This window comes from Pelobates fuscus, chromosome 13 (genome assembly GCF_036172605.1).
Source record: "Pelobates fuscus isolate aPelFus1 chromosome 13, aPelFus1.pri, whole genome shotgun sequence".
Lineage (NCBI taxonomy): Eukaryota > Metazoa > Chordata > Amphibia > Anura > Pelobatidae > Pelobates > Pelobates fuscus.
Genome location: NC_086329.1, coordinates 20,524,084 through 20,551,101, shown reverse-complemented (window position 1 = coordinate 20,551,101; position 27,018 = coordinate 20,524,084). Strand labels below are relative to the sequence as shown.

At 40.0% G+C, this 27,018-nt stretch overlaps 1 protein-coding gene across 1 annotated transcript; it reads left to right on the top strand.

Moving 5' to 3' along the window:
- DNAL1 (dynein axonemal light chain 1) lies at window positions 1-25,205 on the top strand. The gene is made up of 8 exons (XM_063439671.1): window positions 1-189; window positions 8,187-8,225; window positions 8,629-8,738; window positions 9,605-9,660; window positions 10,113-10,168; window positions 15,421-15,547; window positions 19,390-19,530; window positions 24,992-25,205. The coding sequence occupies exons 1-8, from the start codon at window positions 187-189 to the stop codon at window positions 25,039-25,041; spliced, it is 582 nt and encodes a 193-aa protein (XP_063295741.1). The 5' UTR covers window positions 1-186; the 3' UTR covers window positions 25,042-25,205.
- The last annotated feature ends 1,813 nt before the right edge of the window (window positions 25,206-27,018 follow it).

The window sequence follows — 27,018 nt, the reverse complement described above, 5'->3', positions numbered from 1 at the left end:
ATAAATGTCTCGGCGATCTGCTAGTAAGCCTTGGCTGTGAAATTGTAAACACACGTGGTTTGTGGGTCTTGTCTATCCCTACCCCCGCACTCTATGGTAACTTCCGCCTGACGTCATCATTCCGCGCATGTCCCCGGAGGCCTGCCGTCTCCTAGCAACCAGAATCTAAACCAGACCAACGCCAACATGGTGAGTTTGTGTCCGCTGGGCGGGTGGTCGTGTTCTGGGTATGATGGCTGTTAGACTAGCTGCTTGTTTACCTGGGGTTATGGTGGGTGCTGTGTTTACAGACAGGGTGGGGAGCTCTGAATGCTCATTGCTTTATATAATATAATGTATTATAATATTACTGGTATTAGCCATGGCTGCCCTCCCTAATGGATACTATGCTCTCTCTAATACTCTGCCAGCTGTGGGACTAATTATGGCCAATACAATCCCAGTCTCCAGCTTCTGGTGAAAGCCATTTTATTTTCGCCTAGCATCATGGGATCTGTAGTCCAAATAGTTGGAGTGCTTGAGGTCAGGGGTCACAGAGTTATCACATATATGTTAACATGACACACTCCCCAGGGGTGAATTTATACACGTCAGAGCTAAATTATTACTCACCAGAGGCTTGGGGTGAGTGGACATTTTAAACCCTGATATATCTATTTGTTTATCACTGGCATTAATGCAGCGCTGTATATACATATTTATTTTATATAGGGTTCAAATGGATGGTCCGCACTCAGGTTAATAATAAAATGTAACTTTTATTAATTACATTTAAAAAGATGCCAAAAAATTTCATTTATTGGCATCTTTTTAATTGCAATTAATAAAAGTTACATTTTATTATTATCGTGAGTGCGGACCATCAATTTGAACCCTGTATCTTGATGACCACGGCCCAGCACCCGGATAAAATAAGTATATATTTGCAGCCTACAGTGCAAGGAAATGTTGGAATATATATATATATATATATATATATATATATGTATATGTATGTATGTATGTATGGAATAATTGACGACAGGCCATTGAATTATTAGAAAAATAATGCACACCCGAGGTGGTGATGTTCGCGTCCGTTACACCTCAGGTGTGCATTATTTTTTTTCTAATAATTCAACGGCCTGGAGTTAATTATTCCGCTTACACTAGTTACCATACCTCGAAACATTGTTCAGATGATGTATTTCAAGACGTTTGTCAAGTTTTTGTCATTAAAACACTCTTGTATGTAGGACTAATTTCTTACGCAACTGTAATGTGGTCAAGACCTGTCTGGAACTATTTTAGCGGTGCGTCTCCCTGAAAATAATGCACACCTTAGAACGTTCGTCAACCAATCAGATTGAAGCATTCAACGGCTCTGTAGTATAAATTATATATATATATATATATATATATATATATATATATATATATATATATATATATATATATATATAAAATAGAAAAAAATCTTGCACTCCATGGAACAACTGTTACTTGCCTGGTGCTTGTCAAGCGAAAATGTAGAAAATTGTAAAGATGATAGCACTCTCAGGACTCCAATATAATATTTAACTTTTAATGATTCACAAAATAAAAAATCGACGTTTCAGTCTGCTATACACAGACTTTCATCAGGACTGATATTAACAGTACAAATACACACTTATATACACATAAAAGAACCAGCAATTAACTTACCCACCACCGGAATTAACTCCCATTCACTGTCCAGCCGGACCGAAAAACGCGCGGATTCTGCCATGGGTCACGTGTGCGTATGTGACGTCGTCACGTGACATCGGCGTCATTACCACGTCACGTGATCGGCCGGGATTGCAGCCTCAATGGGAAAGTGTTGCTATGCGACCACCGTGTCCATAGTAACATAAAAACAGATACAACTTCGCTGGAAAGCCTTCAAATATCATATTTATAACGGGCATACCCCAGGCAATCTGTACTGGGAAAAATATATCTTACAGCATTAAACCGGATTTATACATTACAGCCCAATAGTGCAGACAAAGCATGCATCTTCATGTAATTAGACCTACAGCACGAAACAGGCAATAAGATATAGCAGAAAGAAACAAACAAAAAGATAAGTGTAATATAGACATCCCGATAAATCATAGGAAGCACATGTCTTGAGTATTAATCATAGGAAGCACATATCTTGAGTATTAAGAAATAGATATTTACATAGTTCTCCCAAAACCACCTCTAAATATATATGTATATATACTCATTTTGCAGGGAAAGAGCCCTTTTCAAAGTACAGGATAACTCCTGGGTAAAAAATGACTGATCAGAAAATATAAACAAGCGCCTATCCCCCTACGTGGATACACCCCCTAATATTATTAGCGCCATATGTGCCAGAACACCACTAAAGACACAATAACTACTGGAGCCAATATCCATAAGGAATAGACATAATTCTACCGAGTGCATAATGGGTGTATACACTAGTAAACAATATCCTCCTACACAACAAGGAAGCAAAGTATCTTAGGATGCAGGAAAATGCTATAGACTCCAAAGATTAAAGGTATCGGGAAAGAGATGCACATCCTATAATATGGAGGTGTTAGGATGAGTGCCTTTCCCCCAGGGTGGGCATTGTCATCCCACCTCCACCTCCTTGGGGTAAGAAGGTGCACAGATATTGCCAACGGGGATAATGGAGTAAATAGTAGTCACAGACGCTAGAGAGGAGGGCCCAGGCAGCCCCAAGTCCCCCCCAAAATGTCTGGCGTAAATTACATAGACAAACAAGGCCTGGGGTGTCAGGGTAGAAATTATACAGCAAACGGGACCCTCCCCACGCCTTACAGGTCATCACATGCTGAGTAATAGAGATGGTGCCATAACCCTTAGGGTGGGCATCAATCTCCCACAACAGACAGTATCAGGATATACGTATTCAAAAACAAAAAGTAAAAAGAAAGGATATGTAATTGAAAAGTATCTCATAAGAAGGCAGACAGCGAATCCCAAGAGGGTTCCGTGTGAGAAATATCCCTACCATAGGAAGACTCAAACCGCATGTGTGCCGGCGATGGATCTCTGTCCTAAATAAATGTTCTCTGGACCTAATGCTCATCATCATTGAAGATGTGAAAGAGGACCTTATACAGGTCAGAAGGAGAATATCTGAACTAGAAACGAAACAAGCTGTATTATTATCAGCAGTGGAATCTGCACCGACTTTGTTAAAGCTAAACGAAAACATTAAGAATTACAAAATAGATCTTGTTAGGTTTAAAAGAGAAAAACAAGATAAGGTAACTGCAGACTACAAGGAGCATCGAGTGTACAGATGGTTGAGTGGTAAGAATGATCAACCATACTTTATAAAGAAACGGAGACCCATTAGAAAGCCGAGACAGTATACTATCGACAAAACGTCTGGGGAATCCACATCTGAATCAGAATACCAGCGTGATCAGAGGTCTGCACGACAACAGGGTGGAGCGGTTGGTACATCACAACCTTTTTTAGGGACATCATCATCAGAGGACACGGGTATAAGAACACGATACCAGAGCAGACACGGAGTGTCAGACATAGACACATCTCAAGACGTGGCCAGCAGGGGCGTACCTTTTGGGGTAAGAGGCAGACCCCCTCGACAGCGGAGATAGTGCCCGTCTTCAATCTTTCATCCAGAATTCTATCAACGGATGAAGTTAGTTTATTAAGTAAGGGACTATCCTTTGTTCCCACCTCTAAGCCAAATCCATTAAACTGGGAGGTGGAACTTTTTAAGTTTGGGCGCTCCCTAAGACTTAAGGATTTTTTTAAGTCCAAGTCCAGTGACTGTCCTACTCCTGCTGCTCAATTCAAGAAAAAGAGTACTTTTGATCCTATGCCCAACCAGGCTTCCATCAAAACGTTTCTACGCTCGGTGCATAAAGAGTCGTCCGACCTTTTGAAAGAAATGGGTCCTCATCACTCCAATTGTACACAGAAAGATCGAGCCATCATTAAGTCACTGGCTAGTGACACTAACATAATTATCAGACCTGCCGACAAGGGGGGCGGTATCGTCATTCAAAACTATTCTGACTACCGCTCCGAAATTCTGGGACAACTTTCGGATCAATCTACTTATTTGAGGTTACAAAAAGATCCTACAGAACAGGTTATCCGCATGATCGAAACCTGTCTGATGCGAGGCCTTCATTCTAATTACATTTCTATGGAAATATTCACGTACCTGCAATCTACAACACCCAGAACCCCAGTGCTATATACACTGCCCAAAGTGCATAAGAATAAAGAGATACCCCCTGGACGCCCCATTGTGTCTGCGATAGGGGGCGTATTGGAACCATTGGCCAAGTGGTTGGACCACTTATTTAAGGAGACTATAGAACACCTTCCGACGTGTATTAAAGACACCCCGAGCTTCATCAAACGACTGTCTGAGACGCTGTTACCTTCTGGACCTATCGTCCTAGTGACGTGTGATGTAAAGAGTCTATACACGGTGATACCGCACCAAGAGGGTATTGATGCGATGAGATCAATTTTAGCTGTGTCCGCACACTACAGTGGTCCTCCAATAGAGTTTACATTGGAAATATTGGACATCGTGCTGTCTCAAAACTATTTCAGATTTGAATCCGAGTGGTATAGGCAGATTGCAGGTACATCCATGGGTGCTGCAATGGCACCCATGTATGCAAATGGCTATATGTTTAATTTTGAGACCATCTACATTTTGGAACCATATAAAGAACAGATCCTAATGTATGTCCGGTATATTGACGACATCTTTATGCTAGTCAGAGGAGATGTAATAGAAGTGGAACAGATGATTGCTCAGATCAATCTATGTACGTCCAATATAGAACTTACAGCGGTGGTGGATGAATTTACAGTTGATTTCTTGGATGTCAGGGTAACACGCAAGGACTCCAAACTAATCTATACACTATACTCCAAACCCACAGACCGCAATACGCTATTACAGGCTAACAGCTTCCACCCGACGGCATTAAAACATTCATTGCCGTATTCACAATTCCTCCGGGTATTGCGCAACAATTCTGACTTCAACAATGCTCAAGATCAACTGAAGGAGATGTGGAATAAGTTCCAGGAGCGGGGATATAGCAACTATGTGCTACAGAAAGCACTCAACAGGAGCCTCACAACTGTAGATCCTTCATCATCGATAGCAAAGCCTAGGAGATTGGTCTTTCCCACTACCTACACCACAGCATCATCAAAATTCAAGGAAATCATCTGTGATAATTGGAGAATATTGAAAAATGACACCACTCTACCGGACATTTTCAAACAACCTCCAATGATTTGCTATAAAAGAAACAAAAACCTGAAGGACCTACTTGTGAAGACCGACCCCACACACTGCTATCTAAAGGATACAATGTCGCAGAATCTGGGATGTTTTCGTTGCCTGGGTTGTGTAACCTGCGGACACATGATCCCAGGGAAATCATTCACCCATCCACACACAGGTAGCAGCTATCGAATACAGCACCGTCTGACTTGCACCAGTGATTTTGTGGTCTACAGACTTATGTGCCCGTGTGGGTTGACTTATATCGGAAAGACCGATCTACCCTTGAGAGAGAGGATACGTAATCACAGATCCAGTATCAGGACGGCATATAGGGATAAAAAGTCTGATCTACCGGTTGCCAAACATTTCCTCGAACTAGGCCATACTCTTCCATCTATGAAACTGATGGCCATTGACCATGTTCCTATGCCTAGAAGGGGTGGTGACCGTAAAAAGATGCTCCTACAAAGGGAACTTTATTGGATCAGGACTCTCCAAACTGTCCACCCTAATGGGTTGAATGAAAAGTACTCGCTGTCTGCCTTCTTATGAGATACTTTTCAATTACATATCCTTTCTTTTTACTTTTTGTTTTTGAATACGTATATCCTGATACTGTCTGTTGTGGGAGATTGATGCCCACCCTAAGGGTTATGGCACCATCTCTATTACTCAGCATGTGATGACCTGTAAGGCGTGGGGAGGGTCCCGTTTGCTGTATAATTTCTACCCTGACACCCCAGGCCTTGTTTGTCTATGTAATTTACGCCAGACATTTTGGGGGGGACTTGGGGCTGCCTGGGCCCTCCTCTCTAGCGTCTGTGACTACTATTTACTCCATTATCCCCGTTGGCAATATCTGTGCACCTTCTTACCCCAAGGAGGTGGAGGTGGGATGACAATGCCCACCCTGGGGGAAAGGCACTCATCCTAACACCTCCATATTATAGGATGTGCATCTCTTTCCCGATACCTTTAATCTTTGGAGTCTATAGCATTTTCCTGCATCCTAAGATACTTTGCTTCCTTGTTGTGTAGGAGGATATTGTTTACTAGTGTATACACCCATTATGCACTCGGTAGAATTATGTCTATTCCTTATGGATATTGGCTCCAGTAGTTATTGTGTCTTTAGTGGTGTTCTGGCACATATGGCGCTAATAATATTAGGGGGTGTATCCACGTAGGGGGATAGGCGCTTGTTTATATTTTCTGATCAGTCATTTTTTACCCAGGAGTTATCCTGTACTTTGAAAAGGGCTCTTTCCCTGCAAAATGAGTATATATACATATATATTTAGAGGTGGTTTTGGGAGAACTATGTAAATATCTATTTCTTAATACTCAAGATATGTGCTTCCTATGATTAATACTCAAGACATGTGCTTCCTATGATTTATCGGGATGTCTATATTACACTTATCTTTTTGTTTGTTTCTTTCTGCTATATCTTATTGCCTGTTTCGTGCTGTAGGTCTAATTACATGAAGATGCATGCTTTGTCTGCACTATTGGGCTGTAATGTATAAATCCGGTTTAATGCTGTAAGATATATTTTTCCCAGTACAGATTGCCTGGGGTATGCCCGTTATAAATATGATATTTGAAGGCTTTCCAGCGAAGTGGTATTTGTTTTTATGTTACTATGGACACGGTGGTCGCATAGCAACACTTTCCCATTGAGGCTGCAATCCCGGCCGATCACGTGACGTGGTAATGACGCCGATGTCACGTGACGACGTCACATACGCACACGTGACCCATGGCAGAATCCGCGCGTTTTTCGGTCCGGCTGGACAGTGAATGGGAGTTAATTCCGGTGGTGGGTAAGTTAATTGCTGGTTCTTTTATGTGTATATAAGTGTGTATTTGTACTGTTAATATCAGTCCTGATGAAAGTCTGTGTATAGCAGACTGAAACGTCGATTTTTTATTTTGTGAATCATTAAAAGTTAAATATTATATTGGAGTCCTGAGAGTGCTATCATCTTTACAATTTTCTATATATATATATATATATATGTGTGTGTGTGTGTACAATACAAGCAGACCAATACAAAAGGTAAAGAGGGCTTAACTCATGAGCGGAGATCTAGCCCCTTATATAATATTTGATGCAGAGTAATTTGCTAGATAGCCCGTGAGCTTACAATATAAAGGTTGTAATGGGGAGATGAGACAAGAGGAATATGGAGGTGATGGCTGAGAGAATTAATAGTATAACTGCAATAACTAGTAACATGTGAAGGGAATGAGGAGGTGATTGACTGTGATATAGTTAGAAAGAACCAGGAGGGGCGGGTAGTTATATCCAGTGTGGCTGTGGAATTGGTACAAGAAACGGTCAACTACAAGTCAGATCTCACTGTTCAGATCTGATCTAGTGTAGCTAATTTTACCACGACTAAAAGGAAATATATATACACATATTTTTAAAATTTTCTTAGTGATGTCTTGCATCTTCTTATTCAAAGAGATGTTAAGGTCACGTTTTCCTTTGAATAAGAAATAAAGAAAACTGTAACACTTACACTAAAGTAATCTTCATTTTGGAAGATTAAATAGATATTTACATTTTAATCTCATTTTACATGGCATAGTGACTGTATTTTATCTTTGAGTGTGGCGCACACTTAGTAAAGGATGACAGTCTCCGCAATCACACAGGGGATTATTCACTAGACGTCAAGCTGTAGTGAATTTCTGGACCCTGGTTCCTTTCTCATTCCTGGTGATGTTTATATGTATTATAATAAATTGTTTATCCATTAATTCCTGAATTGTGTTTTCTATCAAATCCAATGGTGGCATGCGTTCCGTACATTTATATCTTGGTGTAAATATATAAATGGCTCAATCTGTTATCTGTCTTTTGTTGTAGGCCAAAGCAACAACTATTAAAGAAGCATTAGCCAAATGGGTAAGTTGTAACGTTCCTGTAAGTAACCTTTCTTACTGCAGTGGCCCCGAATAGACCAGACGGCAAACAAACCGCTGGCATATCAGGAAATGGAATTGCATATATAAGACCAAAGACAATCTTGACCCTTTAAATGTATATTGCAAGGAAAAACCTCAATTTGTTGTGAATGAAATATTGATTATATACTGTCCAGCATTTTAAACTTTTATAAATAGAATTAAACTAGATAATAAAAAAAAAACAACAACACATTATTCTTTGGTAATAAGGAAGGTTTGGACTTCCAGGCGAATAATATAACATTTTTCTACTGGTAGGGTTCTAAGTGGAAATAACTTGTGGATTAGAAGGGCCCTGTGGTGTGAGTAGCTTTGCAGTGACAATATATACTTATTTTTAGGAAGAAAAGACCGCACAGAAAGCAGCCGAAGCCAAAGAAGTCAAGTTATACGCTCAGATACCACCAATCGAGAAGATGGATGCATCCCTGTCCACTTTGGTGAACTGCGAGTAAGATCCATTCATTTTTTTAAAAATGTATTGCAAAAGTCAAAATTTACCGTAAATCATTTCTTAAAATGTGGGGCTATTAATTTTGTATAAACATTGATATTTTTGTCACCCAAACTGAAGAAGCAAAAAATGGGATTGCATGGTCTAGGACAGAGGTACACCAGATGATTCGAACTACATTGCCCATGGTGCTTTGCCAGCATTATGGCTGTAAGATCATTTTGGGAGATATAGTTCACATCTGGAGTGCGGAAGGTTGCCTACCCCTGTTCTAGGAGAAAGCGGATGTTTAATTGTCGAGAACGTTACTCACAAACAGCCAAAGTTGCAAAATTGATGATTAGCATCTTCTTATCAACCATCCGTGTGATTATGAGTTCTTGAATTCTACCGCTAGGCTTTTCTAATTTATTTTAAAGGGACACTCCATGCTCCAATAACACTGCAGCTTATTATATATATATTCTAGTTGGTGCTAGGAAGCTTATGTGTGCAGTCACCAAGGAATTAATGTTCCATTTTAGACATGTGGCAGGGAGATACATCCCTGGTGTCAGAATGAATGGGATATTACATTTTAACATAGGGTCTTAAAAGATTAGATTGTTGTGATGATGTAGACAGTCATTGTGCTATAAGGTTTTTAAGGCACTTGTTTGTTTTTTTTGTTTGTAAGATTGCCATGTGACCACCGAAGGGGGATATGATTTCTATCTTCCATTTGTACAGATGCTTGAAGTTCTGCTGCTTTTTCTTGGAAACTTGCTTTTTGTTATAATGGATGATGGGGTACAATATTGTTTAGTATTATATACCTTTTCAGAAGGCATGTAACTAATCCGAGGATTGTTTTCTGTTATCAGGAAGTTGTCTCTTTCCACAAACTGCATAGAGAAAATTGCAAACCTCAATGGACTAAGTAAGTACCCAGCTCGGCCAAGTTATATGCCATGTCCAATCATCAATATACTTCATTTAATTAAACCTATTTCTTTTCAATACTTGATGACAAAATTTGTTAAAACATATTTTCGAGATGACATTTGTCGTTGAAGTAATGTGCACTATATAGTAATTCACATTGTAGAGCAGCAGAAAATGACTGGAAATTGCCTCAATGATCTTCCGATACAGTACTGCTAGCTAAGCCAGAGGTACCAGCACACCAAATATATATCTAGAACTGTGATCCTAGCATGTGCATTCATATTTTATTAATCGTTCCTTTTCAGAGTAAGTAAAATACTTTAAAAAAAAAAAAAAGCATCTCCTGCAGCCTTGAGTGTCCCTTGCCGTATAAATTGTATTTTTATATTGATTTCAGGTTTTTTACAAAAAGTACATTTTACCATCACATCTTATTTCTTTCAGAAAATCTTAGGATCTTGTCTTTAGGGAGAAATAACATCAAGAATTTGAACGGTTTGGTAAGTCTTTATTTGCACGTGTGTATACGTATGTGTATATGTGTGTATATATATGTATGTATATGTTCTAAAGTGAATCTGTCATGACCAATAACTGCTCTTACCTACTGTGTGTGTATATAATATGTATTCATAATTTTTTTATATATATATTTTTTTTAATAAAAAAACTTTAGTATTTAATTACTTTACGTGCTGTTAAGTAAACACTTACCTCCTCTCCAGCATTGCCACTGCTGAACAGAGGACTCATACTCTGTCTCAGTCCCACCCACTTCACTGACTTGCTTGGGGCTTTTTCCATGAGCAGGGCATTTCTCCCACATGACACAAAAACGCTTACTTGATTGTCAGCTCATGTGCATCAGAACAGTGTTTTCTGTACTTCTGTTCCTAATCCCCAGCGAACACAAGATGGACTTGCCAGAGTTATATCACACCAACTATCGTGCATGCATTGTAGTTGATTTGATGGAGAACCATCTGTCTGACGTCTCCATGCCAGATAAAAGCTATTGCTTCTCTCCTCCCATCTCAATCAATTCTCTGTGTAGAGACATATCGCAAAATTTATGTTGGTATATATTTGATACCAATTCTGTCTAAATTAAATTGTGATGTTTCATTTTAACTACAGTTCTGTATCCCATGCCAGGTACACTTTAAAGGGACACTATAGTCACCAGAACAACTACAGCTTATTGTATTTGTTCTGGTGAGTATAATCATTCCCTGATTATACTCAATCATTCCCAGAGAAAAGGCAGTGCTTACATTACAGCTTAGACACTCCTCCAGTGGCCACTCCTCAAATGGCAGCTTGATGTGCTTCCTGGGGCAGTACTGCAGAGTGTGACATTCAGTGTCTCCACAATCTGCATGCAGACACTGAACTTTCCTCATAGAGATGCATTAATTTAATGTGTCTCTGTGCGGAGATGCTGATTGGCCCCTCTGCCAGACCACCTCATCAGCTGAGATCATCAGAATTGACACTATGAGAAAGCATTGTGATTGGCTGAGATCATCACTTCTGAGCAAGGGGAGAGGGGTTGGGAGGGTCAGGAGGGCTTCATGTTTTTTTTCTTGTTTTCTTTCTTTCTAACACTACAGATTCAAGGAATACATGTTTATGTTCCTTTAACATTTCTTGTCTATATCACTCCTGTCACTAAAATTGCAGTTATCTAAGAAGACTCAAACAGATGTCTTTATTATTTAGGATTTTGTGACACTACGCCTTCAAGAAGTTTAGTGCAGGAACGATTTACTCAGTAGAGCTTCTCCCTGCAGATTGTATGTCCACTTAGTCTTGCGGCCTACTAGGTGAATTATTCCAGTGCAGCTACTGCGCATCAAATTAAAAAAAAAAACCACTTTGAATTTGTAAAAATGTTGTGATTTAGTGTTTACAAAACTGTGAATTCTACCAAATTAAAATCCGATGTGCTAAATTCAGTCAACAATAACTGAACTGGAAACTCTCTCCAACTGGAATATAGTCACATTTCCCCATAATTTTAATTTCTGAGTTTACTGAATAATATGCTTGTTTCATTGCCCATGTGCCTCTGTAATACTAGAACAATTGTGGGACTGAGCTTTATACCTATCCATTAAAACCAAACCTGTCCATGCTTGCGTGTGTTTGCCTTGCTAATGTCTGCCTTGCTAATGTCAGTACTTATTTTACATTCCCATTACTCTATCGGTACTCAGTGAAAGCTGTTCACAATTCCCAGCTGTCTGTAATTCATAACAGTCTTTGGAAGAAAATGGATGTATTGTTATTGTCTGTGAACGGTATTTGGAAGTACGCTTTTACATTTAAAGGGCACCAAAACACAGTTATTTAAATGGAGCGGACGCTTGTTTTTATGTTTAGTTAAGCTAACGTGTGCCTAGCGCAGTAAGATTGTTAGGAGTCACTAGAGTTTAGGTATTCACTTTAAGCTTGCTTTAGAGACTGCCTGGAAGCAGTAGAAGGGGAGGTTAATGTAATGCTGTGATTCATCTTATTATACGGATATGTATATCTTATAACATATACTATAGGCACCCAGACCACTTCAGTTTAATGAAGTGGTCTGGGTGCCAGGTCCAGCTAGGTTTAACCCTTTTTTTCTATAAACATACAGTTTCAGAGAAACTGCTATGTTTATATTTGGGTTAATCCAACCTCTAGTGGCTGTCTCATTGATAATGCTTTCCTATTAGACTGGCTGAATGCGCGCGCGGCTCTTGCCGCGCATGCGCATTAAGCCGGAGAGAGGAAGGAGAGCTTCCCGCCGGGAGGTGGTCCCTGAGGGTGGGGGCACACTCAGGGCACTATAGTGCCAGGAAAACAAGTGTTTTCCTGGCACTTTAGTGGTCCTTTAATTTAATTAATCCCCTAAGTTATTGAAAAAAATAGTGAAGTCATTTTAATATTTGGCTATTGTGGACTTGGCTCTCAAATCATCTTTTCTCTATTTCTTAACATCCGATCAACCTTTAGGCTGGTTTATTAACGTTAATCTTAACGTCTGACCCTGACCTATAACATTTGACCTATATTTGTCTTTTTGTTTTTGGTAGTCAGGCTCTGGGATTGAATGTTCTCAGCTTTGGTGATCCTTTTATGTTTTATACTTTAAAATTAGACCAATACTCTATTAAATCATTAGCAGGAAGCATTCACGTTCTTCACTTTAACTGTAACAGATATTTAATAATTGAAACCTATTCTCTAGTATTCCAGTTAGTATGTCTGCTATTTACTACACTAGTTTGGAGTGTACTACAGCCTGCTGTTACAGGTGTGTCCGTAAACTATCCTCCTTTTTGGTTTTTTTTTTGTGAAACATTCCCACCCCCCCTTTTGTTCTATTTAGTTTTCCACCTTATAGGGCCACCCTCTCTGTGAGACTTCATCAGAGATTGATACCCCATCTATATGTTCCTCTAACTAGATTATATGTAGGATACGGTCGGTCTTTGTATTGTGCAGCCTTATTTGGGTTAGATCACTTCCCTTCAAAGGTTTTGAACTATTATATCTTTGTTTTTTTGTGAGCTTAGTTCTGAGATCATCAATTTGATGTTAATTCTATGAAACCTTTGTTACTTTCTTAACGAGTTCTTTAATAGATTTATACTAAATTGTTCATTTCTGTTATAAGAGAGATTGTGTCTAACGTTAGAATCCAGCTCTTATCAATCCTTCTTCTAAATGTCAATCTGTTCAAGCTGCTGACTTGGATATCTCAGTTCTTTCCATTCAGCTCTGACTCTGACCAACCACTTAGCAAGGATTTGTTAAAAAACACTAAATTGTATTTAAGTTACCGTTACAAAGTACTGGGGAGGGCAGGGAGCTAGACGGTGGTTTTCACGCTATAGGCTTAGGAGTACATGTTTGGGTTCCTGACCCTATAGTGATCCTTTAACACTGCTTGTGGGAATTAGCTAGACATATACTTTTGCGCAGTGCATGGTATAACAAGGAACATCCCACCAGGCCACAATCATGGGATTAATGATTAACAGACGATAACACATAGCTGGTATACATATCTTCATAGTTACAGTAACATCATGTATACACATACTCACTCTACACTTGTTTGTTTAAAGTCTGTGTGTCTTTATTATTTTTTACTCCAATCTGATTTGATAAAGTGATTTTGTATTATTATATAATAGCTTATATTGGTGGTAATGTTTCTGAAGAGCCCTCTGGCAGGGCTTGCCTTCACATGTTTCTATTGATGTTCTAATTTGGGTTAAGCCATAAATTACTCACCCAACCCTTGTGAGAATTACAGCAAGACAGGCAGTCTTGCATATATAGTCCACCTAACAAAAATGTAATCATTATTTTTAAACTTTGTCCTCCATAGTGTACACGGCTACAACAGCTCCCTAATGTTTTGGGATATCACGAGAGCAGACATTTATCTTTTAGATTATTCATTAAACTTTAAACTGCACCACGTTAAAATAACAAAATTGTTGAGGTTGAGAATTTTTTCCACATCGTCTGTTTTCGCCTAGATTTTAAGTTCGGAGTTGCATTTCTTCCAGAGCTTCTGTTGAGCAACTGAATTTAATCTTATGGACTTTCAAAGCCCTTATACTTTCAAAATAGGGTAACAAAAGTTCTAAGGTAGTTTGTATATGTTTAAAACGGTCACTGTGGAAACCGCTTTTTGTTTATTACAGACATGTCATTACATTGACACTGAGATGATGCATTGCAGCTCCTGTAACAATGGTGTTGCTTATAGTAGCTCTGTGTTAGGTTAAAATGAGAGAACTTTGTCTATCAGGACACTCCTGACTATTTAAATCTGTGTTTTGGTTAGAGTAAACCTTTATAATTACATGCCTCCCCAAATAAATAAAAACTATTGCTAATATTCACCACCTGGCAGTCTAGTTCTCTAGTTCTCCTTGTATGAAGTTACTCCCATTTGCTGGAAGGGGAGGTTAAAACCCCTTCAGCCACTTGCCTTCATCCGGCGCTGGTGACCTCTCCTCCCCTGCCAACGTCAGCTCCTGGGTGGAGCCGCATGCGCGGGCAGAGGCGCGTGCATTCAATCCCACCTATAGGAAAGCATTACTCAATGCTTTCCTATGGGGATCTTATTTGACGCTGGACTCCATGAGGACGTCCAGCATCAAATAAGTGTGATTTACTGTAAATCGCGGAAGCGGCCTCTAGGTGCTGTCAGGGAGACATCCACGAGAGGCTGGATTAACCCTGCAGTGTAAACATAGCAGTTTCTCTGAAACTGCTATGTTTTCAGCTGCAGGGTTAAAACTACAGGGACCTGGCACCCAGACCACTTCATTGAGCTGAAGTGGTCTGGGTGCCTATAGTGGTCCTTTAACCCCTTAAGGATACATGACATGTGTGACATGTCATAATTCCCTTCTATTCCTGAAGTTTGGTCCTTAAGGGGTTAATATGGAAGTGGGTATTGGCACTATAATCAGTACAGCTCTTTGTAGTTGTTATGATGCATAGAAGTGGGGGCAGTACCCCTTTAAATGAATTGTCCTTGCTACCGATTACTATAAATTCTAGTTTAACTAGTATTGGTTTATTGGTGTAATATTCCATTCAACTCTGGTTTGTAAAAATGTCTAACGGACACCATGGTTGCCTGGATTTTAGGTTTTATCTTTTGTATATTTTAAAGTAACTCTAAACCGCTCATTGTTGTCCACATTTACTAATAACTAATCAATCTTCTATCCCTCCCCAGGAAGCAGTTGGCGATACTCTAGAAGAATTATGGATCTCCTATAATCTGATTGAGAAGTTAAAAGGGATTAATGTTATGAAAAAACTCAAAGTTCTCTACATGTCAAACAACTCCGTCAAAGACTGGGGTAAGTAGACTCCCACCTTTCAATCCCAACACTTCTCTGACCTGACTGATGTAGTTCATATGTTTTTTCATACATGGCCAACTATGCTGTTATTGTGTAATCGTTCATAATATGGGTAATAATAGATTTAGAATATGTTTTGCCCTTATAGTCGCTCTTAATATTCTTTTGTTTGTTTTATGAAGATAAATCAGTAGTCCTTACAGAAACACTCTTAAGGTTAAAAAAATCAATATATATTAATTAAAGGAACACTCCAACCACCATACCCACTATAGTGTGCTGGTGTGGTCATAATGCCAGGAGTCCACCAGGTGCAGCTTCCCATCTCCTCTCCGAAGCCAGGAGAGCTGGAACCGATGCTTAGAAGCTTCTATTATCCCTTCTGAGCTCAGTATTGTGCCACCTTATTGATTAACTAAGAACGTTAACGGATTACTCAGAGCCAATGACCACCGGACTTGGCTCAATGTATCGATCTTCCAGCTAGAGAGGACGTGTGAAGCAGTGCTGAGCAGATCCCAGGTAAGAAGTCAAACTGTTAAGGTGTTTGGCGCTTTACACGGGAGGGCACCAGTGCACTCCTGGCACCAGAAACACTACTACACACTGTAGTAGTTATGGTACTTGGAGTATTTCTCTAACGTTTCGGCGTTCTCTACTGTGACTAGATAACTATAAAACTTTTCTAATCCAGTGGGTCTCATTGAGAAGCATTGAAGACACGGCACACAGACATTGACTATTGTCCACCTATACAATGCTTCTCCACAAGATGCATTGAATCCAGTTCTTTATTGTGTGAAGCATTAGTAGCTATATGTGATTACGCTGAATGTGAAGACCTAAAACAAATACATTTAAAAAACCAAAACTAAAAAGTGTTATGTTAGGTTTTTTTTTTTGTTTGCTTTATTTATCTTTGTAAAATGATAACATACTTGATACTATAACGAAATCATGGAAAAGTTATGTTCAACAAAATATAGTGTACATTTTTAACTCCTCGAGGTAGCCACTTTTTACAGATATAACTGCCAAGCACGCTTGTGGCATGTGTTCCTACTGTTGAAATCTAATGTTGTTCAGAGGTTCTTCCCAGTACAATGGTAGCAAATTGTTGCACTTACAGCTTGATTCACTCTGACACTTTTGTGCAGCTCATTCCAAATTAGCTTGATGTGGGTTGGAGAACGGCCATGCCATGATTCCTTTAGTATGTTTTGGGTCTTTATTGTGTTGCAGGATAAACCCCTAACAAACAGAGCACATACCGGAGTGTATTTCATGGTGGCGACCTATGCTGTCGCAGTATTTTTGGTTCAGGTTGCCCGCCAGTGTGTGCAAGTAGCAAACTCTGGGTCCAGCAAAAAAGCCCCAGCACATCGTGCTTCATCTTCCATGTTTGACAGTTGATGTCACACAACGAGGAACCATCATTCCTTTTGTTTACTAGATGCCTTAGATTAACAAAAGATTTCAAACTTTGATTCTAAGTTCATAAGACCTTCTTTCAGCCTTCAGCAGTCTAAAACAGGTGGTGCTTATTGGCCCACCAGAGCCACTTTTTCTTATTTTGCCATTAATGCAATGTTTTTCTTCTGCCATTCAGTGAGTAAAACCCTATATTTCGAAGTCTTATCTTAACAGTTGAACACGAGACTTGCAGTGTTAGGCTGTGGTTAAAGCTGCTGACTGAGAAACTTGGCTTCTGATTCTGTTGTGGCTTTGGGTCTGCCAGACCTCTTCCTGTCACTTTCCAAGTGCCCTGTAATAGTGAGCCAGGAAATTCAAGTCGATCTTAAAGCGATTTGATTACGGACTCTGCGAGGGCACCACGGCACTCCTGGAAATTACTTACACTTCGACATTCTTTGCAGCTTTCAAGGATGAGAATGGTCTGTCTTCCTTCTCTTGCGGTTTGGATGCAGTACAGTACTGTCCAGATAGTAGTAATGCAGTCTGCTCCAGCAGACAGACAGAAGCTTAGAATATTGCAAATGCTGGAACACGGATAGGAATTGTTAGTATCAAATTTCAAGGATTCATTTACCTTCATTGCTGCAGAATAGCTGTAAGGTGTTTACAATGTTTTTGTTTGTAACAGTGAGATGTACAATATATTTCAGGTGTTTGGTAACCTAAACCAGTTTTTATAATCTTCACAACATTTCAGGTTATTATTGCGTTTGAACCGCTTACATTTCAATAAAACTGGAAAAATGGAGACGTTAACAATATCTTTGACAATATGAATGCTTTATCCTGGATGTCACAAAGAGTCCCTAGAGGACAAGTGACTTACTGGTATATAATGGCCAGCCCCCGAGAAACTGCACTTGGAGCACTCACTACCAAATGTCAGGGTCAGTAGAATCCGGATGTGTTTATAGAAAAAAAACAAGTCTCATCCAGGACTGCTCTCATTGGCTAAGTGTAAGCTGAGCACGTCCCTGCTTGTAGAACTAACTAGATTCTCCTGAAGGAGACAACATGAAATAGGTGCTGCCTGGTTGGATCCAGGTAAGTTGTCAGGCTGTACTAAAACTAGCTACTTACTGTGGGGCCAGGGCCAAGGCACCCCTGACACCATAACCACTACAGGCCTTTCATTTCTACAGAATTTTGGCTGCAACCTCAATCCAATGTGCGTAAGCTCAGAAAACTAATTTAGCCTAAGCAGTGTTTTACACACGTCTAATCACATGTTGTTGTGAGAAGGTGGGGGAGTTCAGCAGCTAGAGGAGCAGTTTAGATCTGTTAGTATGGATCAGTTTAGATGATGTAAAACAAATAACACTAGTATCTCACTAGCCTGCTCTTTCATAGATTATTAGGAGTTCGAGACAGACAGGAAGATATGCATTACACCTTTTTCCCAATACTCTTTGTTTAAAGCGGACTTACAGCTTGTGCCTGCAGACCTGAAGCTATACTCCCCTACACTGACTGCCCACATTTACATTCTTGTGTTACACAAAGAGTTTTAATGTGGAGGTTTGGGACTTAAGTGTGTGAGACTGGAGCTGTTGTGGGGGACAATAGGGGCTGTAATTGGTGGAGAAAGACTGTAGTTAAGGTTGGGTGTTTAGGGGCTATAATGTGGGGAATAGGAAGTGGCTGAAGGCAAATTTGAAATAAAAATAAGTACATTTATTAATTTAGACATTTTGTAACTTCCCTGTTGGTTAAGGGTATCTGCTTGAATCAATGCATCTCTATGTGGATCGTTCAGCGCCTCCATTCAGAGCGTGGAGATGCTAAATATAGATGCTGCACACTGATAGGAAGCACTTTAGTGGCCGTCTGAATGACTGACACTATAGGGGTTACTAGAGAGCAATGTAATCACTGCATTTTCTCATTTTCTCACCAGAACGACTACATTAAGCTGTTGTGATTCTGGTGACCATAGTGTCCCTTTAAGAATTGTATTTTTGTCATTGAAAATTAAGCTTTGTTTAATAAAAGAAACAAAAACAACTGGCTCCTAGATTCTAACTGGAAGCTCTTTGCAGGAAGTTCCAGCAGAAGGACTCAGGAAAGTCAAATCATTTTTAAAGTGTTTTGATTGCCAACTCTGGGAGGGCGCCATGTCACTTCTGGCAATATTACCTCTACAACAGGCAGTAGGGGTTAAGGTGACAGATTTTCCTTTATACACATGGAGAGTAATAAGTTAATCTGTAGATTTGCTGGAAAAATGTTTTATTATTTGTGCCACTTCAAGATCACGGTCATGTTTTTGGGTGCCCCTTTAATGGCATGCTGAGAGTACCCAGAGATTTACAGCCTAACTGCACATAATGCATTGACCTCTAACATGCCTCTGTTGGTTCTAGCGGAGTTTGTGAAGCTGGCCGACCTGCCGTCACTGGAAGATCTTGTATTTATGGGGAATCCATTAGAGGAGAAGTACACTGCAGATGGCAACTGGCTGGAGGAGGCTACAAAACGTCTTCCAAAACTGAAGAAACTTGATGGTGAGTTTGAAATTCTGCATCTCAATTATAGTAACTGTGAATGGCTTGTTTCAAAAGCAAAAAGGAGGAAGGAAAATACCCTCCGATAGAGCAGGACCACTTCAAACCCCATAACTACTATAGCGTGCTGTAGTGGTTATGGTGCCAGGAGTGCTCTGGCACCCTCCTCAAGCAAGTAGTCAAACTATTTTAGAACTGTCTCCCTACCTTCACTACAGCCATCAGAGAGCCAGCAGCTCTCTTCATTGAGGTTAACCCAGCGGTACAGGGGATCAGCTGACACTTTCAGCCAATGTGCTTGTGCTGCTCTGCAGGGCTTGGCTCAGAAAAACAGAAGCTCCTGAGCAGGAGCTTCTAGCTAGCTCATAGTAAGCTGTAGTGGAGGTGGGGAGCAGTGCCGGCACAATCCAGGTAAGGAATCAATTCATTCTTAAACGGTTTGCTTAACAATGGGGGGACACCAAGGCACTCCTTGCATCACATCCACTGCTGCATGCTGTAGTAGTTATTGTGCTTGGAGTATTCCTTTAAAGGGAAACTATTATGCTAGGAATACAATGTTGTATCCCTAGCACCATTGTATCCTCTGCCCGCATGTCCCTCGGCGCTAGAGGTGGAGTTAACCCTGCAAAGTAATTACGGCAGTTTCTCAAAAACTGCAATAATTACAAATGCAGGGTTAAAATGACAGGAGCATTGCACCCAGACCGCTTCACTGAGCTGAAATGGTCTGGGTGCCTATAGTGTTCCTCTAACGTTTATTTGTAGTTTTAGTAAGAGTTTTACAATGAATTTTGAAAAAGAAAGTATATACAAAAATTAACTAATCCTAAATCCGTGTCAGAATGTTTTGGAGTCTCATCAATTGAAAGTGTACAGCAAGTAATGTAGAAAGTAAATTATGGATACATAATCACAGACAGTAGCAATGGAAGGAGCTTACTAACTTATTTTCTTAGTACTCTTCTAGCAGCCATGTTACATTTAAAGGGTTACACCCATTTTGTTATGTGATTGGACCAATCTCCAGACTCGGATTGCACGTACGCACTCTGTGCCAAGGATGTAGGGAGAGGAGATTTTTTTTTTTTTAGGCAGGCACGCTCCCAGAGTAGTGCATGTTGACAACAGATTTATTTTTGCCCCTAGATTTTACAGTTCTGGGCTGTCTGAGTCACATGTGCCAGGGGGTGTAACTAGCAATAGCACAAACGTGCAGATTTCTCTGTATGTTTAACGTTTCAAGAAAAAACCCTGGACATACAGATTCTTTGCTCCATAACCATTTCTAAAAGCAGAACTGGTTACAGAGTCTGGGGTAGCCCTTTAAATTATTGTCTATTCCTTCTACAAAGCCGTGTATGATAACATTTCATGGCACTCGGTAGAGGTCCCCATTCTAGAGATAAATTACTGAGCTCTTGAAAGGTAATAAACTTCCTAATTGTTCAATTTAAGATAACCTACTTGTATCTGGGGGGTTGCTGCTAAACCGTAGAACTATTATTGGAAATCTAAGGCTAACGGGAACCTAACTTTAGGGATCAGTCTTGTGTGAAGGGTTGCCGGCAAGTGCTCATTTCCCATCACACTGATAGAGTTGTTTTCTGCGTGTAGGCCAGGGGTATCCAACCTTTAGCACTCCAGATGTTGTGGACTACACCTCTCCTGCTGCTCTGCCAGCTTTGAGGCTCTAAGAGCATTATCGAAGACTTATTACCTTGTCTATAATATAAATAAATAAATTGCATAGCCTAGACTAGGGCCCTCGGCACTCCCGATGTTGTGGACTACTTCTCCCAAAAATCGCTTACAGCTATAATACTGGCAGAGCATCAGAGGGATGCACTCCTCAACATCTGGAGTGCCAGGCATCCTTGAAAAGAGACTAGGTTCCTAAAATTACAGATAAAGTGGACAGATTTTGTGGTGGGGGAATGGATGGACAGACAGATTTTGTGGTGGGGGAATGGATGGACAGACATATTTTGTGGTGGGGGAATGGATGGACAGACAGATTTTGTGGTGGGGGAATGGATGGACAGACAGATTTTGTGGTGGGGGAATGGATGGACAGACAGATTTTGTGGTGGGGGAATGGATGGACAGACAGATTTTGTGGTGGGGGAATGGATGGACAGACAGATTTTGTGGTGGGGGAATGGATGGACAGACAGATTTTGTGGTGGGGGAATGGATGGACAGACAGATTTTGTGGTGGGGGAATGGATGGACAGACAGATTTTGTGGTAGCAGAGATGCATTGAAACAAGGTAGTAATCTCCTATTGCTACGTTTGGTTATACTTGGCCATTGGATACTTCTTTGTCCGCTACATTAGTTGCTATACACTTGCAGGTAAAGATATACAAAGCACCAAAACGTTAGCTTTAAGCACAACTGTCACCTCAAAACTATTTTATTTATAGAAAAATCCTTTCATGAATTTTCGAAAAATATTTTTTTTATAATGAAGTATTTGTAAAAAATAAAAAAATTGAGAAACTCATCCCAATGTTTAGTATGTGACTGGATCCTTCAGCCATAGACCGGCACGTTGGGTCTGACAGTGTCTGAAAAATGACCGTCACTACGGTCTTTCTGGCTTCTGTGCAGGGAGAGACTTTTCGAACACTGTCTGGACCCAAGTTTCATGTATATGGCTGAAAAATCCTGCCGTATACTAAAATAGGCACAAGATTTTCTCTTTTTTTTTTTTTTTCTTCCCAATATACTTTATTTAAAGGGACACTATAGTCACCAGAACAACTCCAGCTTATTGAATTTGTTCTGGTGAGTAGAATCATTACCTTCAGGCTTTTTGCTGTAAACACTGTCTTTTCAGAGAAAATGCAGTGTTTACATTACAGCCTAGGGATAACTTTACTGGCCACTCCTCAGATGGCTGTTAGAGATCCTTCCTGGGTCATGGCTGCCTAAAATGCATCCAAACATTCAGTATCTCCTCCCTCTGCATGCAGACACTGAACTTTCCTCATAGAGATTCATTGATTCAATTCATCTCTATGAGGAGATGCTGATTGGCCAGGGCTGTGTTTGAATCGTGCTGGCTCTGCCCATGATCTGCCTCCTTGTCAGTCTCAGCCAATCCTATGGAGAAGAATTGTGATTGGATCAGCCCACCACTTCTGATGATGTCAGCAGACTGCTTATTTTTCTGAGGCAAACAGCATGCAGATCTATAGCTTCAGGCTTGAATACAGTAAGATGTTGCTATTTTTATGGAGGCATGAGGGGCCCAGGGGTGCTAGATGTTGGTTTTAACACTATAGGGGCAGGAATGTTTGTGTTTCTGACCCTATAGTGATCCTTTAAAAAAAAAAAAAAAAAAATAACCTATTCCATCTAAAAATTTGATGAAAGGATTATTATATTAAAATAGTTTTAAGGTTGTTTAATCTTCTAGGTTCTTGGTGTAAAGATCATGCACTGTTAAATGCTGCATTTAGGAGATAAACCTCCTGAAAAAAACTAATTGTTGTGTTTAATTTCTTATCCTCCTGTATGTGATTAAAGTTTAATTATTAAGCTAAAGTTGTTTTGGTGCTTATAAGATCCATATAGTCAAAAGGACACTTTTTGTACCATCATTATACAAATAGAATCCGATTCCAATTTCTGCTGGTCAATGCCTAATTTGGGAAATCTTGAGCTCTGATGTAGAGTACATGTGACCCATATAGTACCCCCTAGGCTTAGTAAACGGCAGCCCTCCAAGAGCCATGTGTTGTGTTAAAGGAACACTCCAAGAACCATAATCACTACAGTTCACTGTAGTGATTATGGTGCCATTGGCAACGTGGTACCCCTATTGTTACTAGCCAAACAGTGTGGCTGGGGTCCAGTGGGCACCTCTCCCCTCCTCTATTCCCACGAAGAACCTGATACTTCTAAGCAGGAGTTTCCATTAGTTTTCCTGAGCTAAGCCGTGCAGTGCAGAGCTAACATATGGGCGTAGAGCTCTGCAGGGCTTAGCTCAGACTGACCGTTTTCAGAAAGTGAAGGCAGGGTGCAGCATCCAGCAGACCTCATGTAAGAAGTCAAACCATTCTAAAACTATTTGACTACTTACAAGAGGGGTTATCTTGTTTGGAGTATTCATCTAAGGCAGATCTATCACTTTTAAGGGTCTTTGCATGTTTTTCAAAGACCCCTGGAAAGACAAATTGCTTGTCGTTCCAGTGGCGCAGGGTGTAGGGGATCTACCGTAGGTTTATTTTTACACTTGTCTCTAGTTGTCACTCAAGGCTGTCCCCATCTGCCTCCTGCTGTCTCTCTTTGGCTATTGGCACTTCATTTGCCAGGAGCCATAAAGGTACAACACAGGTCTGTAAAGGATTTCACGAGGGCCTCCACAAACAAAGCCTGAATACCACAGTCATCACTTGTGACGACTGCAGGGATTTGACAGATTTGACAGAGCAGAGCTTGTGCATAAGACAAAATAGTCCTTATGGAATCTTTGGATTGTGTTGGAACTTCAGTGAAATTCCAACATAGTATTGATTAGTATTTCATAATGAATATAGCTTTATGAATTACTGAAAAGTGACAGATCTGCTTTAAATTATTTTAGTTATTTTCTATTGCCAGCAAGTTGGTTTAAGATCTGTATAACCCACAATGTTATAAATCTGCTGTTGGACTTTTTAAAGGGACACTAAAGTCACCAGAACAACTACAGCTTATTGTATGTTTTCTGGCGAGTTTAAATATTTCTTTCGGGCTTTTTGCTGTTTTTTTTTCAGAGAAAATGCATTATTTAAAGTATAGGGCAGTGATGGCTAACCTTGACACCATAAATTGTTTTTGGACTACATTTCCCATGAACCTAAGCTAGCTGAGCATCATGGGAAATGTAGTCCAGAAACAATTTATGGTGTCAAGATTAGTCATCACTGGCCTAGGGGGTAACTCCATTGGCCGCTACTAGAGGTGTTTCTAGGGGCAGTGCTGCAATTCAGTGTCTCCACCCTCTGTATGGAGACACTGAACTTTCCTCAGAGATGCATTGATTCAATGTATCTCTATGAGGAGATGCTAATTGGCCAGGGTTGTGTTTGGCGTGTGCTGGCTTTGCCCCTGATCTGCCTCCTTGATAGTCTCAGATAATCTAATGGAAAAGCATTGTGATTGGCTCATAGAATCACTTCTAAAATTGTCAGCCAAGCATGCAGATCAGGGGCATAGTCAGCAGCAGCAGACTGGAATAAAAGTAAGATTTACTATATTTAGGGGGCCAGATGTTAACATTATAGGGTCAGGAATACATGTTTGTGTTTCTGACCCTGTAGTGTTTCTTTAACCCCTTAAGGACCAAACTTCTGGAGTAAAAGGGAATCATGACATGTCACACACGTCATGTGTCCTTAAGGGGTTAAACTAAATATCGACATAAATGTTGCAGAATCCATAATTTTCTTTTTTTATCTGTTTTCAGGAAATCCAGTCATTAAACAAGAGGAAGAAGAGGGAGATGGAGATGCGTAATATTTTGTATACTTTTAAGTTATTTCGATAGCTATAGAAAAGACTGTCACTTTTTATAAATGTTATTTGTACATATAAAGTTTTTTGCATTTCCCTAAAAGTATTTTTATGAAACATCATAATAATCATAAATGTATTATATAAAGTGAATTAAGTTAGCACAAGACATTTTTTAAAAATGTTGTAATGACTTCTCAGGGCTAATTGTCAGAATTGCCCCCCCCCCCCCACTCCCCGCCAAATGAAAAAAGAAATCTTAACTTAGTGGTTTAACCAGATTTATAAGAATATATTCAGACTGGGCATTTGGCAACTGGAAAATCATGCTGCCATGGTTTGGTAATTTAATAGTACATTTCAAAATATTTATCTTCCCCAGACCCTAGCTGTCCAGTTTGTGAAGTTTGTAAAATGATACTTACTGATCTATTTCACCCAAGAATCAGGAGATCTTTGGTCTCATAACATTCAGTGGTGTTGGGTAATTTCTAATCTGATGACACCAACTAACCAGTGTAGTTGGAGCAGGGCAGTAATATATAAAAGAAGCACTACATTTAAGGACAGGATCCAGTGGATCAAAGGACTTGTGAAAATATTAAACTTATTTAATCATGATGAGGTCAGAGACTGTATATCCCATGCCCTGTATAGCACAGATAACCAAGCACAAAAAGGTTAGATGCACATTCCTAAGTCTGTTCACACAAAGTCAGCTTTCAGATAATTAAAGGGAACCGCTTCGCTCCATAACCACTACAGCCAATGGTTATGGTTCCAGCACGTCCCCTATAAACCTGCAGCCCAGCCCCGCAATCAGCATGTGGAAGTTACTTAACATTAGTAGTATCCTTTCATCTAAATTTGGATGGCATCCATTGGCCTAGCATGTCAGAAGAAATACTCTGCAAATGGATGCTCTCTAAACTTGGGTGAGCGTGTTCACAACCTCAGGTTTGAGTCAGATAGTTTGTAGCAAAACTAGGGGGGGCTACATGGAAATGCTGGCACCATAACCACTGCAGTGATCTGTAGTGGTTATAGTGCCTAACCTGCCCATTTTAAGGTGCAGCCTTACCACTACAGGTATCACAGCCTCCTTGCCATTTAGCTAATGGTACCGCCATTCTTGTCAAGAAATATTGTTCATAGTAAATAAAAACTTTTTTATTTCTAAATATTTAACGTGTGACATGAGACAATAAAATTCAGTCTGTGATATTATTCCTTGTTAGTGTTCTCTATTGGGCTAGAATTTTAAGTTTGAACTCTATGTTCTCTGGGGTTACATTTAAACCTTTAAAATGTGTTGTGCTCACCTAACTCGAAGTATTGCCTTCGGACATACACTCAGCACTAAAAGCATAACGATAACAAAAACTATAAAACCGCATCACATTAACCCCTTAAGGACCAAACTTCTGGAATAAAAGGGAATCATGACATGTCACACATGTCATGTGTCCTTAAGGGGTTAAACACATGGTGTGAGGATATTAATGTCCGCTTTAGGTAGGAGCAGACATTTTCTATACGTTCTCTTTTGACACAAAACATTACAGGTTACTACATGTATAAAGTAAAATTAAAGCATTTCTCACAAAAGTATAAAAAGCATGGCTCCCAGTGCTGGGAGTTACCTTGGTTATCCCTGTAGGGTAGCTGCAGCCTGGTGTTTTCATTTCAACCTTCCATAGGTAATCTTCTTGTGGGTTAATGCAGAGATACGTGTCCTCATCGCTCTAGCTAGCAAATAAAAAATTCACTTCACCAAGCAAAGTTTTATTTCTAAATGAGGTTATGGCAGTAAAAATATCTTCACTTGCAACGAGCATGGTCTATGACCAAGTCTCTCATCACATCTACCTCCCCATATCACCTCCTCAACCCCCCTCATTCCATCACTAGGTTCTTCTCTGTATTCCACCTCACCTCACTTATTACAATTCCCTGCCCGTGATATGTGGCGCCCTCTAT